This window comes from Ailuropoda melanoleuca, chromosome 14 (genome assembly GCF_002007445.2).
Source record: "Ailuropoda melanoleuca isolate Jingjing chromosome 14, ASM200744v2, whole genome shotgun sequence".
In the NCBI taxonomy this organism is placed as follows: Eukaryota; Metazoa; Chordata; class Mammalia; order Carnivora; family Ursidae; genus Ailuropoda; species Ailuropoda melanoleuca.
This window is the reverse complement of record NC_048231.1, coordinates 57,503,831-57,522,617: the sequence shown is the minus strand read 5'-3', so window position 1 is coordinate 57,522,617 and position 18,787 is coordinate 57,503,831. Positions and strand designations below refer to the sequence as shown.

At 35.9% G+C, this 18,787-nt stretch overlaps 1 protein-coding gene across 3 annotated transcripts in view; it reads right to left on the bottom strand.

The window, feature by feature from the left end:
- The window catches only part of YES1 (YES proto-oncogene 1, Src family tyrosine kinase), a 71,535-nt gene that overhangs the window by 13,669 nt on the left and 39,079 nt on the right, over positions 1 to 18,787 (bottom strand). For all 3 annotated transcript variants that reach the window (XM_034642471.1, XM_034642473.1, XM_034642472.1), the window contains 7 exons: positions 10,035 to 10,307; positions 7,263 to 7,362; positions 4,449 to 4,547; positions 3,089 to 3,192; positions 2,853 to 3,002; positions 1,281 to 1,436; positions 884 to 1,063 (listed from right to left, as the gene is read on the bottom strand). In XM_034642471.1, the coding sequence (XP_034498362.1) occupies positions 884 to 1,063; positions 1,281 to 1,436; positions 2,853 to 3,002; positions 3,089 to 3,192; positions 4,449 to 4,547; positions 7,263 to 7,362; positions 10,035 to 10,299 (1,054 nt within the window). In that variant the 5' untranslated portion in view covers positions 10,300 to 10,307. The remainder of the gene's footprint in view (positions 1 to 883; positions 1,064 to 1,280; positions 1,437 to 2,852; positions 3,003 to 3,088; positions 3,193 to 4,448; positions 4,548 to 7,262; positions 7,363 to 10,034; positions 10,308 to 18,787) is intronic.

Sequence of the window (18,787 nt, the reverse complement as noted above, 5' to 3'; positions counted from 1 at the left end):
GAGATTCCTTCCAAAAAGTGCCATATGCCTTGGGGCTTTAGGTATGTTTTGGCTATCAATTAATAGGCTACCTCAATTCTTAATTTTTGGTTTTCCCATTCCTTTGGGTGGTGGGGGGTTGATTTCCTATAGCAAATATGTAGCTTGTAGTTAGCCCTGTCACCACTAGATGGAACTTCACTGTTGGCCAAAATGGGACTACTGGCGAGGGATGACATCATCAGTAGCTTTAATTATGGATGAGTGACTCCTTAAGAGTTGGTGGGGGGGGGGATAAAATTCGAGAGGGCAAAAGCAGGGCTGTCAACATATTTAGTGCTTACTGGTTCTTCTTCTAAAGCAGCATCTGTCCCTTCTCTTTATCCTGGCCCTAACCAATTCTGTTACTGACGATCTCACCTTGGGGTCTGGAGCTTGGGAAGAATGGAGAAATTTTAGTGAATGATAGTAGAAAAAAGTTTCTAGGAACCCTGACTATGGAGATTGTGTTTATACTAAAATAAGATTTCCTTAACTTTACCTGATTTCTTTGCTTTAGGAATAAAGATATAAATATCTTTCTAATTGTGTTAATTTGTAGAAATACTTTTTTACTTTCCTAGCTATTCCATTTCCTTTAGTCAAATGGAATAAAAACTTACTTACTTTCAACATAAGTTGAGCTGGCCTAATTTTCCTTTTAAACTTTATACTATCCTCTGGAATAACTGGAACTAATGACTATCCCATTACACAAAATGTCAGATTTTCTCTTTTCAATGTCTACATAAAAATCTTAAATTAGGGAACGCTACATAATAAAAATTTGGATGCATAAAAACAGAAAGACTTTTAAAAAAAATTATCAACATGAATACCCTAAAAGAAACTAATATACACATACCTTTTGACATAAATTCAGTGACAATGTAAATTGGCTCTTCAGAAACAACAGCATACAGTGGAACAAGTTTATCATGTCTTAATTTTTTCATTATTTGAGCCTCTTGTAGAAAAGCTTCTGGCATCATTGTACCTGGTTTTAGTGTTTTGATTGCTACTTTCGTGGTTCCATTCCATGTTCCTAGAGAAACACAGTCTACTATTTTAATCCATATATTAGAAGATTTTAAGCCAAACCTCAATGAGCAGCAGTTACCTTAAATATTTTAAGCCAAACCTCAATTAGCAGCAGTTACCTTAAATATTTCAATATATCTTATCATAAGTTATGGTGTTTTAATCTATGGCTAAAGAAATGACAAAAAAAAAAAAAAAAAAAAAAAGTTCAGGCTTCTTACCCATCCATACTTCACCAAAACATCCTTGTCCTAATTTAACCTCTAGTCGCAAAGATTCTCGAGGGATTTCCCAAGCATCTTTTGCTAGACCTTGAGTCTGGGGTTTCACAGTTGGACACACGGTTGTTAACTTATGGCATAAACCATCAGCATGTTCTAGATAAATGAATAAACTATACTGTAAAATGAGTTACTTACAAAAATTAAGGTACATATAGTATATTAATGTTTTTAAAAGTTTAAATTGAAGCAAACAAAAACAAAAACATAATGATTTCTCAGTTTTACTCTAAAAGCACGAACACCAGAAAGGGAGCTGTATGTATATAACAAGCAAAACATACAAGAGGTGAAACATTTTTTGTTAAATACACTTTTGAAGTTATAATTTACTGAATACTTACTACGTCTCAGCTATTGTGCTAATTCAGTACTTCACAAATATCTCATATAAATAAATCTCAAAAAACTTAAGCGACTTTCTTAATGTCACCCAGTAACTAAGTGATGGAGATGGGATTCAAACCATAGTTCTGGTTGTCCCCAAAGTTCTATTTTTGACCACTGTGTTTTATTTCTTCCCAAAGAGAATGCTACCATTAACTGTTATTCTTAATAACCACTAATGTAAGAAGCATACCAAAAATTAAGGAGAAAACTTCTTCATTTAAGAGACTGGTTTTCAAATAAGGGAGACACAAAAACAGGAAATCCCAAATTCACAACGGCTTGACTTCTGAATCCTGCTTACACGATCTTTCTTATTATAAATAAGACATGCTCCCTCCCATGTTCAAGTAACCACAAAAATCAGCATTCTAAAAAGTGCAATTACAACTGATGCCATTACTTGGTAACATGTTTGATCAATGTCAAGATTGGTGGTTGACTTGATAGGCTGTTTGTAGCTAGCTGTCACTGAAGAAGGGACTGCCCGGGAAACTTCCCCTCCCCTAGTAATAATAATTTAAAAACTTTCAGATGCATTTATGTATCAAATTGGCAATGCAAAATTTTGAGACAGAAGACTCTAATACTGAATACCTAAGGTCCTTGAAAGACTAGAAGAATGTCTATAGTTGTGACAGGTTAATTTTCCAGGAAAAGAAAAATGCATCTTCAGATTAAATTTCATTGGACTTATACTTTATTTTATGTGGTCCAGCCCATGCAGAGGAAGGTAACCCAAAGGACATCTGATAGAGCTTTTTACATTAAGTATTCAGTTTTACCCACTTAATAAACGTCCTAAAAATATTTGCTTTTATGCTTTTTTATTTATTGTCATAATTTATCTTGCTATTTAGCTGCTATGAAACTCCAATGTAAACACTATGCCAGTAATATATAAGAAATCAAATAATGGTATTCAGATTTTAGCATACCTAAGAACCTAATTCAGGTAATAAGTACTACCTGCTCCTCATTTTAAAACTAGAATACAACAGACATCTATCGAACACACTCTTGTGTGTTAAGTACCAAACTAAACCTTAAGAGACATGAAGACAGAGATTCTGTCCTCATAAAACAGATCAAGAAATAATTTTCACCTGTGAAATATTCACATACCTGTGTAGTGTTTTACCAACTTCTGCAGAGTATCAAATTGTGCTCTGGTTGTGATATAGTATCCACCGTTGTCAAGTTTCCTAATTTTATAGTGTTTCACATTGTCACCTCTTACCTCATCCCAATCACGAATAGAGAGAGAATAAGCACCTAGTGGGGGAAACAAATACTTTTTCTGTATCTTTCTCAAAATACTGTCCAAGAAAATTTTTATACTTATACTACATTATAATTACCTTTAGTAGTTTCACTCTCTCTTACCAAGAAAATACCTCGTTGATTCCCAGGATTCAGAAGTAATCTTTCGGCATCTTTTCTCCCCATTTTGCCAAAATACCATCTGGAAAAAACAGTGTTCTGAATTAGAAATATGGAAGGGTCAAAAAGATTATAAATAAGGATCAGTAAGAATGGAGTGGAAGGATGACAACAAAGAGCTACACAGCTTAAAAATACAGTAAAACTCAATAAAGGTCTTTATTAAATAGAATTATAACAAATATTACTGTCAGAATATACTGCCCTAGTTGTGCCTGGTTTCCATGTATTGACTACTCAACCAGTCTCTTCAACTCTACCTTCCAAGTCACAGAATCAGTAAATGGAGAAGGAAAAGCAACAGTAACAGAGAACCTCTAAGTCACTGACAGATGGAAATGTTAAGACTGTAGTAGGAAGAACAGAAGCGGTTCTCTGGTAACAGCATGATCAGCTGTATTCAGAAAGATGCAAGTGAACTGTATCCAAATTATGAGCAACTCTAAATTAGCATGGCCTTGATTTAATACAGATTTGTGAATAAAAATGAATATCTGCTGTGGAGAAGCTCACAGAATAAAACAGGAAGTAACAAGTGTCAAGCAGAACAGAGTTATGGAGACAAATGACAGATCATAAAAGCAAACAAACATTGATAGAGCACCTACTATGTGCAAGGCACTCTGTTAAGTGTTGTGATATGAAAACAAAGTAGTATTTATGAATCCCAGATATTCTTGGGTTGACCTAAAAAAGTATGTCACTGAAGGTGAATTTTAATTTTTTAAAAGTTGTGAGAATAGCACATAGAACTCTCATATACCCTCCACCCAGATTTCTCAACTGTTAAAATTTACTTTGTTATGTTCTCTTTCCCTGTGTATGTGTTTTTTCTGAACAGACTGAGAGTAAGCTGCAAACATTCTGAAACATTACCCCTTAATACTTCAGTGTGTGTTTCCTAAAGACAAGGATACTCTCCTACATAACCACAGAGCAAGCACCTAAGTCAAGAAATTAACACTGAAGGTAAACTTCTGAAATGAAAGAGTCTGCAGAATATAAAAACGGTTAATATAATTTTTTAAGCGAAAATATAAAGGATACAGACTAGGCAAAACAGTATTATTAATGCAGATTCATTTATGATCCTACTATAAAAGCAAATACCATGGCATTAATTATTAATTTTCAAGTTACATCTCCTATTAATATGATACACTGGCTGTATTAAGACTGGTATGTAATTGTGTGTGTGTAAAATTGTGGCTAAGTAGAATGTACATTAAAACATTTTTAAAATCAAAGTAATTAATAAAATATGAAGTAGTGCCATACTCTTCTGCCTGAATGGAATCTGCAGGGGCTACATAATTGCTAGGGATATAGCCATTCTTTCCTGTAGCAATTGATCTTGCTTCCCACCAGTCTCCTTCCCTGCAACATATAAAACAACAATTACCACAACGTAGACGACTGCTCAAAACACAATTTATTGCAGTGTTGCCTTGTATCTATGTAGAAAAGAGGTTTAACTTCCATTTTTTAATGCATTCATTTGATCAAAAATTAAACTCAAAAGAAAAATATTTTAAAATAGGTTACTTGAGTTAAGGGAATAAGGCTAAGCAAAAGCATAAATGCATACATATTTCTGCTCCAAACAACAACAACAACAACAAAGTTTTAATATTAGTTATCCCTTTTTTACATAACTATCTTCAACCTAAAACAATAACCTATACTAACGCCATTTGGGAGAAAATCTTTCAAATTACTCAGTTTCAACTGGATGTTTTCTTTTTTAAAAGTCTTACTGACATAATTTGCATACCATAAAATTCCCCCTTTAAGATGTACAATTTAATGGGTTTTAATATATCCAGAGTTGTGCAACCATTACCACAATCAATTTTAGAACATTTCATCACCCCTCACCCAAGAAACCCTGTACCCATTAACAGTTACTCTCCATTCCTCCACCCGCCTCCCTCCCCATTGCCTGACCCTATATACTTTCTGTTCCTATGGATATGACTATTGTGGGCATTTCATATAAACGTAATCATATAAAAATGTGGTGCGGTCTTCTGGACTGGTTTCTTTCACTTAGGCATAATTTTTTCACAGTTCACCTGTGTTGTAGTATGTCATCAGTAGTTCATTCTTTTTTATTGTCAAATGCTTTTAACCATATATAAAATCATAATGTTCCTCTTTAGTCATTTTAGGAAAAGTATCAGGATGCCCTAGAACTCCTGTAGACAAAATATTTGCAAGATAGGAACAATAAAAAATGTAATTGCTAGAATAAACTGTATTTACAAAAATGTTATCCATAAATACTCAAATAAGACTAAAATCAACTCAGAACATGAGAACTACGTGTAGTTTGCAATACATACCTTGACTTTTCCAAAAATTAATGTGAAAGAAGCAAATATTATCAGTCTCTAATGAGGAAGATATATATGGGTTCTGCCACTAAAAATCAAATGCATGTTTTGCTTTGCCAGAGAAAGTATTGAAAATATTTTATCTAAATTGAAATTTTATAAATGATCCAGGGGAGTTTGTTCTCTAGAAAATGAGATGAAAAATCCTTCAGCAATTCAAATATTTATACTCATACACTTGGTTTGTAGCTTCCTAGTATATATTAAGCACTAGCAGACACACAAACTGAAAACTCTGCATCTGTGCTAACCATTCATGATTCATTCATTTACTGAATACCCTTTAAGCGATAGACTTTATGAGAGGATATGCTAGAAACAGGTAAAAAAGACAGTCTGTAACTTCAAGAAACTCAGCCCAGACCAGGATTTCTCAACCTCAGCCTTACTGACTGAGGGCTAGACGATTCTTTGTTGTCGGGGGCTGTCCTGTGCAGTACAGGATGTTCCACAATGTCCCTGGCCTCTACCCACCAGAAAACAGTGGAGGCACCCTGTCTCCAGACATTGCCAATGTCACCTGGGCATTTTTCCCCAGGCTGAGAACCACTTGTCTAAAAGAATGACAAGCACACAATAAATTACAGTTCGAAGTAGTGATGGCAGCTATGATTGAGGTTTGCACGGGGTATTACATCAACATGTAAGACAGACACCTAATCCACGGGCAGATGGTGTGTGGGCCAGGTAGGAGAGGAAGAATGTCAAGAAAGGCCTCCTGGAGAAATGACACAGGAATATACATTTTGAAGAATGAACAGGGTTAGCCAGACAAAAGAAAAAAAAATGGAGACAGGAAGTCACGTTACAGAAAAAAGAAACTGTACGTGTGTCAAGGCATGGGAAGGTGAGAAACCCCAGTTATTCATAAAATTACAAGCAATTCAGTATGGCTGGGTGGTTAAATGAGGAAGGGGAAGCAGCTGGATGACTGATGTCTACCATTGTTATTGCTTTGCTTTTATCTCAACAGCAACTGGTAGCTGCTGAAAAAGGATTTTAAAGCAGAGAGACATGATCATATTTTATATTCTGGAACAATAATGGATAGCAAATGGGAACAAGAATGTTAGGAAATAAGACTGAAAGTAAAGAGACCAAAATATATGGGATCTATTTTCTGTAACAAGCATTGAATTTTCAATTCAAACACTGAATTTTTAGTGGGCCACTAAATGACTTTCATTATTTAGTGGCCCACTAAGTCTTAGAGTCATCTCAGAGTAAAAGTCTTAGACAAAATGTCTAAGAGTCATCTAAGGAAAAAGCAACTTAATGTAGTCAGGTTGGGACTGCAGGGGCTCCCTACTTGGCCTTTTTCCTTTTTGTTAAGAGAAAGAAAGAAAGAAGATCCTTAAATCATACTTAAATAGGAACGAAGAATTCTCTTTATAAAGATGTTTTTTTAAAGTAATGTACTTACTTGTATATACTCCCTCAATCTTCACTCTTAAATCTCTACTGTTTAGGGAAGAACCACACACTACAGCACAATTTGTAGATGTCATAACTCTGGCTACAGAAATAGTTATTATGCCACGTGTCTAAAGAAACCAAATGTATCATCCAACCCAGTGGGCAGAGACCCATGCCTCACCACTCTCATCTCTGAATCAACCAGCTAAGTGGTTTCGGCATGAAGACTAGGTAGGTTTCTGTCAGTATTTCTCCCTCACGAAATATTCCCAACACTTACGTGTTGTTAATTATTTGAAACCGTTCACCTTTCTTGAATGAAAGGTCTTCTGTAGTTCTAGCTTCATAATCATATAAGGCCACAAATATAGTAACACCACCTATTGGAGCAAAAACCAAAACAAAACCAAGGTAAATTATAGATATTAACAAAAGAGAAAAAAAATGTCATCAAAAAAGCTCAAGCATAATTTTCTTCCTAGTCTCCAGACTCTATTTCTGAATGGAGACTTGGGCAACTGGAGTTTAAGTTAGTAAGATGCTCTCTGGAGATCTTCCATGAAACTACTTCATGCTACAAATTCTAAAATTCTATACAACTACAGAAACAAATTTAACTTTGATCCATAGTAGCAATATCTCTGACTTGGAAACACAAAGTTCAAATCAATTCCGTGGCAGAAAAAGTATTAACAAGAAAAAGTATTAACAAGTACTACAAACTGGCATGGATCATCTCAATTTCTTATAAACAACGGGTGAGCATTTCCATCCTTAAAACTGAACCTTAGTAGCAATAACTAGGGATTTAGTAAGATTAGTTATTATAATGAAGATTTTAAAATGGCTTGTTTTTCTTAAAAATTAAATGATATGGCTGATATGAATCATAAATTCCAAAAATAACTGTCATACATAGAATTGTACACAGATGCTTAAGAGATCAGGACACCAAACAACTAAACTACTACCTGCAAACAAAGGAACAGAACGGATTATTGACTGTTCTCCCCTGAGTTCCAGTCATGGATTAACTGCCTATTTGACATCTCTACTCTATCTAAGCAAAGGGCACTACTATCTAATCTGGTACTCAAGCCAAGTCCCTTTACTAGCACTGTTATTCTCCCTCTAAAATACCTCTTTATCTACTTTCTTTTCCATTTCCACTGCTGCCACCCTAACCCAAATCCTTGTTATCCCTGTCTGAGTCTGCTGAGACTGTTGAGAGAAGGAGTAGTCTCCTAACCCACTTCTGTACCTGCTTCCCTACATCCATTCTCCACACAGCTAGCTGAGAGTGAGGTTTTAAAAAAGGAAACTCAATTGTGCAAATCCTTTATTAAAAACTCAATTGCTTCTCCTTGGCTTTGAATAAAACCCCAACTTCTTACCAGAGTCTGCGAGGTCCTGAGAAATCCTGACTCTTCAGTCTCCTATTATACAATTCCACCCTCTGGTGTCCTCACTAGTCCTCAAAACCGCCAGGTTCATCTGTACTTCCTAAGCTCTGCATTTGTTGTTCTCTCTCCCTAGAAAGCTCTCTTCCCAGCTCTGCACATATTTAGGTCATTCTCATCAATCAAACCTCAGCTCAAATGGTTTCTCCTCAAGACAGCTTTCCTTGATCTTCTAAAGGGCTTTTAACCAATCACTCTGGTCAGCTTCTTCACAGCATTTAAGAACCATTAATCATCGTGTTTAGTTGTTTATTCACTAATTATTGTCCAACCTTTGTTATAATGTAAACAACTCCATTATGACAAAAACCTTGTTTCTCTTGCTTACAATTCTCTATAGGCAGCAGACACTCCGTATGTGTTAACAGATGTATACCATGAATGGACTTTTCACATAAGTGAACTGTTTAGGTAAGTAAGTATGTCCTTAAGTATAAACATTTACTTGCATTATTTTGGATTATTGTCTTTCCCAAACATATAATCCCGAAAATAACTTAAACTTGGCCACTATTGTGGCCATCTATTACTGAGGTATTTTGAGTTAGGGAGTTAGAATTAAGACTGTAATTGACCCTCTGATGTCCATAACTCCTCAAATGAACAGTCTCATAGAATCCACTTATGGCCTTCCTCCCTCACTATTACTAGTCTGGAGGTAAGCAGACTGAAAGGACAAATTCACAGCCCAAGCTTATAGCATAGATTCCTTTTTTGCTCCCTCTGGTTGGTAGTAGGGACATGGGTTGCTCAGTTTGATGCTGGCAGCTGTTTTGCCAAGCCTAAGATTAAAGCTGATACCCAAGGGCTACCGGAAAGAGATCAAGGACTCGAGTGCTTGATGACATCAAGAAACTACTGCTGTATCAAGGAATTCTAGAGCTCGCCCTACCTTTTTTAAGCCAGTTATGTTTTGTTACTCAAGGAAAAGAGTATCCTGATCTGGAAACCCCACAAAAGAACTCTTTTTAAAGTTTCTGACTACTTTTTTAGAGCATTTCTAGCTCCACGGAAGGTTGTCAGCTGTCGCTTTTTGTTCTCTGAAAGGCTATCATAATGTAATAAATGGAGTTCCGGCAAAGGACATTAAGCCTGGGCTCTCCCTGCTTATTATCCGTGACTCTGAAAAAAAATTTAACTCTGAGCCTCAGGACTTTTATTTTTTAAATCAGTATCTGATAGAAAAACTATGTTATCATCACAACATTGCCATTTAATTAATATTAAGAAACTACTATGATACTTTAATATTGGATAGTACTTTATAAACATGAAAAGTTGTAACATTAACATTCTTGAGGGAGGGGTACATGTTTTTAATCTTTATATCCCCGGTGCCTGCCACATAGTAAGCACTTATTACTTGAACAATGAGTTAATGAATTAATGGTATAACCAGTAGATAATCACCAGATTATCACCAAATTTTCAGAATATCACGTATATTGTAAAACTTTAATTTGTATGTTAGAAGCTTTAATTCTCACATAAACTTGCAAGTTGTTTTTCTTACAGCAGGCAAAAACTTTATGTACTGCCTGCCTAAGGTCACGTTCTCAAGCTGACAACAGAATTGCCCATTTAAATCTCACCTGTTAAACCAGCAGGATATGAACTTGGCACCACTGAGAATGAAGACGATGCTCCTCCAAAAGGTGTGACCCCTGAGGATCCTCCAAATGGCGTCATGGAAAGACTGTTAAAATTAACAGACGCTCCCTTTGTGGAAGACGATGCTGCCACTGCCGTGTGTTCTGCCCCATAATGGCTGACACTTGTACTGACAGGTTCTGGAGTGTTTTCGGTTCTATATTTAATGGTTGGACTTTTGTTCTCTTTACTTTTAATGCAGCCCATTATCAAATCTACAAGGTGATAGGCAAATATTTTGAGAAGTGGTTAATAGAAAGTATACTTCAAAAAACCACAATTCAGAACTTCACTTTAAACAAGGAATTTTTCTCCTGCAAGAAAGTAACATTAATAAAATAAAGCAAACAAAAAACTAGACAGCTAAAGACTAAGTTTCTTCTCATTTATCTTTATTACAATTCTACTGAAGTATCATTCCAATCATGTCATTCTCCAGCTCAACCACCTTTAATGGTCCAATGACAACATACCACAGTGTGCTGGGAAAGCCAACGGCTCTGACGCTGGAGGCCTACATTTGAATCCTGGCTTCCTACTCAGGAGTGGAGTGATTTCAGGTATATTGCTTGACCTCTCTGCACCCCAGTTACTTGAAAAAGGGGGATAATAGTAACACCTACTTCATAAGGCCTTCTATGAGGATAAACTTAAACTTATTACAAGTTCTAGACAATATGTGGCAAGTAGTAAGTACTAGCAAATACCGGTTGTATTCCATCTATACTAGCCATCTGTAATAGAAATATAATCTGAGCCACATATGTAATTCTCAATGTTCTAGCAGCCACATTAAAAAAATAAAAATAGATAAAACTGATTTTAATAATGCATTTTATTTAACCTAGTACATCTAAAATACAATTATTTCAACATGTCATCAATATAAAAAATTTTAATGAGTTTTTTTTGTACTAAGTCTCAGAAATCTGGTATGTATTTTAAACTTACAGTACATCTCAATTTGGACCAGGTACATTTCAAGTGCTCAATATCTGTAGGTGGCTAGCAACTACCATATTTAGGACTGGGAGCTCTGTAACTTTTCTTATCTACAGTCACACTCCCAATGCTTACCAAATTTGATCCCAATCTATCTTTCCAACTTTATGTCCTATTATTTCCTCATGCTTATCTACATACACACACTTTCCTGTTTCCTCAATATATATGCCCTGTGCTTTCCCAAGTTTGTGAAGATTTTACACCTAAAACTTTCCTACGTGCAAAAGTTCTATCCAATCACTGAAGATCATCACAAATACTACTTTTCCATTCAAGCTTTTCCCCATAATTGGCAAAATATCGTTTTCCTTAAAACCTCCAATGTTTTTTGCTTCCTGGCCTAATTCCTACCCTATCCCCAAATTACTGGCAATATATTTCTTAAAAATCAAGACTTACTCATCTCTTACACACTGTCAGGCTTACCAACGTGACTCATATAATAGGTTACTAATATTACAAAATCTGCATTATTATATTCACTTCCCGTGAAAGCACTAAATGGGGATTTCATTAATTCATTAACTTTTAAAGGGCATTCCCGTTTTACAGCTTTTCCTTTCTTATGTGGCATTCAAAAGGAAGTAGGTGAGTGATAAGACAACTGCCTCATAAATTCTCAAAGACTGAACATTTACAACTTTGACTATATAACATTTAAAATGTAACTATACTGCAGTAATCAGAAAAGAAATAAAGGGCATCCAAATTGGTAAGGAAGAAGCGAAACTGTCACTATTTGCAGATGACGTGATACAATATATACAAAACTCTAAAGACTCCACCAAAAAACTATTAGAATAAATGAATTCAGTAAAGTTGCAGGATACAAATTTAATATACGGAAACCTGCTCCATTTCTATACACTAATAATGAAGCAGCATAAAGAGAAATTAAGAAAATAATCCCATTTACAATTACACTAAGAAAAATAAAACTAGGAATAAATTTAACCGAAGAGGTAAAAAGACCTATACACTGAAAACTATAAACACCCATGAAAGGAACTGATGACAATGCAAACCAATGGAAAGCCATACCATGCTCATGGATTAGAAGAATTAATATTGGTAAAATGTCTATAATACCCAAAGTAATCTACAGATTCAATGCAATCCCTATCAAAATACCAATAGCATTTTCCACAGAATTAGAATAGTCCTAATATTTGTTGGATGGAACTGCAAAATACCTGAACAGCCAAAGCAATCTTGAGAAAGAACAACAAAGCTGAGGTATCATAATCCCAGATTTCAAGATATACTATGGAATTATAGTCAAATTATAATCAAAACAGCATAGTACTGGCACAAAAACAGACCCACAGGTCAATGCACTAGAATAGAGAGCCCAAAAATAAACCCATGCTTATATGGTCAACTGATCTATGACAAAGGAGGAAAGAATATACAGTGCAGAAAAGACAGTCTTTCCAACAAATGGCGTTGGGAAAACTGGACAGCTCCATGCAAAAGAACCAAACTGGACCACTTTCACACACACAAAAAAACCCCTCAAAATGGATTAAAAACCCAAATATGAGCCCTGAAATCATAAAACCCCTAAAAGAGAAACAACATAAGCAGTAATCTCTTTGACACTGGCCTCAGCAACATATTTTTGGATAGGTCTCCTCCTGCAAGGGAAACAAAAAAGCAAACAAACTATTGGGACTACACTAAAATAAAAAGCTTTTTTGCATAGCAAAGGAAACCATCAATAAAACAAAAAGGCAACCCAGTGAATGAAAGGATATTTGCAAGTTATATGTCTGATAAGGGTTAGTATCCAAAATATATAAGGAACTTATACAGCTCAACACCAAAATAACAAATAATGTGGTTGACAAATGGGCAGAAAAACTGAATAGACATTTTTCCAAAGAAGACACACACATCAAAAGACGAAAGACACAGGAAAAGATGTTCAACATCACTAGTCATCAGGGAAAGGCAAATCAAAACCACAATGAGGTATCACCTCCCAGCAGTCAGAATGTAACAAAAAGAAATAAGTGCTGACAAGGATGTGGAGAAAAGGAAACCGCTGCCCATCAACTTCAGAAACATTATTACAAATGTAGGGCATGATTTACATTTTTAAACTTCAGGTGCAACATGAGTTTAAAAGATTTTTATGGGGGGGGGCACCTGGGTGGCTCAGCAATTAAGTGTCTGCCTTTGGCTTGGGTCATGATCCCAGGGTCCTGGAATGGAGTCCCACGTTGGGGGGATTTTTATGGGGTGTCCTAGAAACATAACATCTTTTAAAACAGTTACGTGGGGGGACACCTGGGTGGCTCAGTCAGTTAAACATCTGCCTTCGGTTCAGGTCAGGATCCCAGGGAGCCTGCTTCTCCCTCAGCCTGATGCTCCCCCTACTTGTGCTTGCACTCTCTTTCCCTGACAAATAAATAAATAAAATCTTTTTTAAAAATTTTAAAAAAGCTATGTGGGAAAGCCTCTTCCAAGTTTTACAACTACACACACACACACACACACACACACACACACACACACACACACACTTAAAGATTTTATTTATTTGACAGAGAAAGACAGCCAGCGAGAGAGGGAACACAAGCACGGGGAGTGGGAGAGGAAGAAGCAGGCACCCAGTGGAGCAGGGAGCCAGATGCGGGGCTCAATCCCAGGACCCTGGGATCACGCCATGAGCCAAAGGCAGACGCTTAACGACTGAGCCACCCAGGCGCCCCCACATATATATTTATTAACATATATTTATTAGACACTAAAAAGAGCTGGAAATGTCAAAAAATGGACCCTTTGCTTTAAAAAAAAAAAGGTCACAAATAAGTGTAGGAAACAGGTACAGCACTGTAAAATGTGGAAAATGCTGGAGTTGAGGTATGTAAAAACACCACAAGACTACAAAAGAAGTTATGAGCTCTGCCTTGAGTGCTTGGGAAAGAAAATTTTGCAAAGACAGTGGCATCTAAACTAAGTCTTCAAGAGCTGGAGATTTGGGGAAAAGGAAATAGGATATTCCAGGAATAATGAAAAATGTGCACAATGGCTTAGATGTTTGAAAAGCATGGCATATTTAGGGAACAGAAAACTTCTCTGTGACAGGAGTACAAGGGGGCATCTATGAGATCGTGGGACAGAGGCTAAAGGTAGAGGACAATTTACATATACAGGGAATTATTTTAGACTTTATCCAGGGAGCACTGGGAGTTATTCAAGACTTTTTAAAAGGTGAACAGCAGGAGAAAATATGTGTTTAAAAATAACTGTGGTAGAAGTATGAATTACAGAGTGGAAAGAAAGAAATAATAATGGCAGTTAGTCAAGTTATAAACTTACTGCAATGCCCCATGCAGGAAAAGACAGAAGCAGAAATACCATGGAGCCAAAGATGAAGGGAAAATACTAAGGAAGTAAATGTAAGAAGAATACTGACGTGTGGATGATCAGCTGAGTATAGATAGAGGAAATATGAAGAAAAAGGAGTCATTTATTCATTCCCCAGTATTCACTGAACACTTTAAAAGAATTATGATATGTGTGTTATGGAATGGATGACTCCAAAGTTTCTAGTTTGAACTGGGTGTAGAGTAATACCATAACTGAGGTAGAGAAGAGAGAAACAGGTTTTTCTGGACAGATGCTTCATTCAGATGTTAGTTTTAGGTGCCTTTGGGGCATCATGTTGAAAAGTCTAGTAGAGGATTGATAATATGTCAGCAAAAGAAAGAAACCAGAAAAAGAGTAAACAAAAACATTTTCACAAGGTACAGATTTAGAGGGGTATGAAGAATTAATAACATGGTGAAGGATACCTACATATAAGGGATAAACAGGCAAAGAAATTAAGAAGTGGCAGTTAGAGCTGGGAGTACTACCATAAATATAAAAACATGGTTGGAAAAGATAATCATCAATTTCAAGATAGTGGAATGGGTTGCAAAGTTTCAACTGCATCTGTGGCATTTGTTTTCTTAAACAGGAAGCAGATACAGAAATGTTAATGTATTAAATGTGGGATATATATATACATACACACATATATGTATAAATCTTTGCTTGATGTATTTTATAATGTAATATTTATTTATAATGCAATACATTTTTAATAAGAGGTAGAATAGTATAGTAGAAATAAAGAGACAGACTTTCAGTAAGAAAATGGCTAATAATGCTATAGACCAAAATGAAGTCAGGTAGTATTTCAACTGATTTTAAAAGGCCAGCTGACTGGTAATTAAGAGCTCACTAGTGACTTTAGCAAGAGCATTTCTGCTACAGTGTCATGAAGATAAAAGCTGTTATCGCAGTAAATTGAGTAATAAAGTAATGACTAGGTCATGAATATATGGAGAATTTTTGGAATGCAACATCTTCATAAATTGGGAATATACGCTTTTATCAAGACATTTTCTACTTCTTTGTCTAGTTCACTAATACTGTCCTTCACAGTCTTAGGGTGATCTAACACAGCAAACCCTTGGTTTACTCAGCCGTTCTCCTCCCTACTTTAATAAAGAATGATTATCTGAGTTTACCTTCCTTCTATTTGCCAATTTCTTCATCTGTCCAGCCCCAAGTTGTAAATAATGTTTGATTCAAGCCACTCACGTGGTCTTATCTCTATCTCCAATTAACTGGGTAAGCCACGAGTATGGGCTCCTTGGAAATTTTCCTCACTTGTGAAAAGGAGTACAAAACAGGAATATTCCATTTTCCTCACCTAAATGTTATCATCTGTGATGCCTAAATCTGAGACAACCATCCAGGAATGACTAAGCACTCATCTGAAAGGAGGATACCAACATAGCAAGAATGGTAAGACAGAAAGGTAAAAAGAACTTGGGTCCTTTATGATATTGCTCAGGTATTGAACTGTAAAACCCTACTATAATTCTAGAACACCCTTTAGCTCCAGAAATCTTATGTGAAATAATATCTAGTGGGTTTTTTTTTTTTTTTAAGATTTTATTTATTTGACAGAGACACAGAGAGAGAGGGAACACAAGCAGGGGGAGTGGGAGGGAGAGAAGCAGGCTTCCCGCTGAGCGGGGAGCCCAATGCAGGGCTCCATCTTAGGACCCTGGAATCATGACCTGCGCCGAAGGCAGACGCTTAACAACTGAGCCACCCAGGCGCCCCACATAATATCTAGTGTTTAAGTCAGTTTTAGTCTGGTTCTCTGTTAACTTGTAGCTGGAAGGATCTTAAATGATAAATCACAGGACAATAGTTAATACATTAATCCCTTTCAATCTGTCAGGATTCAATACACTGACAAAAACAGATCCCCAACTTCTTTCAAAGTGTTTACAGAAATCGGAGATATCCTTAAAATTGTAAATCTCATAGCCTAGAAAGATAAAATTAAAATTCTAAGCAAACTATTTATTTCGTACTGATATTTGATAGAGCAAAATGTACATGAGTATCTGCCAAAACACAATACTTTACCTCTTATTTTGAATATTACTGCTATTTTAAAATTTTTTGAGAAATATGTATTTAAAATTAAAATTATGGATATTTCTTCTCTTAGACACTATTAGAAATTTTACCTAAAATATTTTTTAAAATCCTTTGAAGTGTAATTTACATGCAATAAAATGCACCCATTTAAAGTGTACAGTCCAATGACTTATGGCAAATGTCTTTAACTGTGCAACCGATAATACAATCACAATATAGAACATTCCAATCACCTCCAAAAGGTTCTTTTGTACCCTTTTCCTATCAGCCCCAATCCCAGCTCTAGGCAACCACTAATTTGTTTTCTCTAACTCAAGATTTACCGGTTTTAGAGTTTCACATGAACAGATTCATACTATATGTAGTTTCTTGCGTCTGGCTTCCCCCCACCCCAAGCGCTGTCTGTCTCGGACACGTCCATGTTGCTACATATATAGGTAAGTAGAATTCCACTATATGAATATACTATTATTTGTTTATCCATTCACTTGTTGATGACTATATGGGTTGTTCTAGTTTGGGGCTATTATAAATAAAGTAGCTATGAACATTCCTGTACAAGTTGTTGTATGGGTTCATAGGTCATACTCCACCACTATAAATACCAAGGAATGGAACTACTTGGTCATATAAAGTCAAGCATACCCTTTACCGTAAGAAGCGGCTGAACTGTTTTCCACAGCAGCCGTACCATTTTGTGTCCTCACCAGTAATGAATGGGATTTCCAGTTAATCCACATTCTCAACACTTTTAAGTCTTTCTTTTCCCTCTCAAAAACCCACCATATGTATGAACCTCATGGTAACCAAAAACCTATAATAGGTAAGCAAAAAATATAGTGAAAGCGAAGCATAACACTAAAGAAAATAAACAACTGCAAGGAAAGACAGCAAGAGAAGAAACAGCATTACAAAAACAATTAACAAAATGGCAATAAGTATTTACCTATCAGTAGTTACTTTTTTTTTAAAGATTTTATTTATTTATTTGACGGAAAGAGACAGCGAGAGAGGGGACACAAGCAAGGCGAGTGTGAGAGGGAGAAGCAGGCTTCCCTCCGAGCAGGGAGCCCGATGCAGGGCTGGATCCATCATGCCCTGAGCCAAAGGCAGACGCTTAACAACTGAGCCATCCAGGCGCCCCTACCTATCAATAGTTACTTTAAATTAAATGGTTTAAGTGCCCCAATCGAAAGACATAAGGTTAGAGAATGGATTAAAAAACCCAAGACCCATCTATATGCTATCTATAAGAGATACACTTCAAACCTAGAGACACATACAGACTGAAAGCAAAGGGATGGAAAAAGATATTCCATGCAAATAAAAGCAAAAAAGGAGATCAGGTAACAATACTTCTATCAGACAAAACAGACTTTTAAAAAAAGACTGTAACAAGAGGCAAAGGAGGCATTACCTAATGCTAAAGGGATCAATCCAACATGAGGATATAACAATTTTAAGTATCTACGTACCCAACGTTGGAGCACCTAAATACATAAAGCAAATATTAACAGACATATACGGAGACTGACACTAATACAATAATATTAAGGGACTTTAACATTCCACCTACATCAATGCATAGATCATCCTGTCAGAAAATCAATGAGGAAACAGTGCCTTTGAATGTTAGACTAGATGGACATAACAGATATGTACAGAACATTCCATCCAAAAAAAGCCAGACACACATTTTCAAGTACACATAGAACATTCTCCAGAATAATGTTAGGCCACAGAACAAGTCTCAATAAATTTAAGAAAACTGAAATTATATCAAGCATCTTTTCCAATTACAATGGTATGAAAATAAAAATCAATTATAAGGAAAAAAAAACTGGAAAAGAACAAACACGTGGAGGCTAAACAACACAGTACTAAACAACAAATGGGTCAATGAAGAAACCAGAGAGGAAATAAAAATATCCACGGGGACAAATGAAAATAAAAACAAACCAGTCTAAATCTTTGGGACCCAGTGAAAACAGTCCTGAGAGGGAAGTTTATAATAATCCTGGCCTACTGCAAGCAACAAAAAAAAATCTGAAAAACAAACAAAAAAACCCCAATCTTACATTTAAAGAAACTATAAAAAGAACAAAGCCCAAAGTTTGTAGAAGGAAGGAAATCATAAAGATCAGAGCAGAAATAAGTGAAATGGAGACAAAAAAACAATAGAAAAGATCAATGAAGCCAACAGCTGGTCCTGTGAAAAGCAAACCTTTTGTTA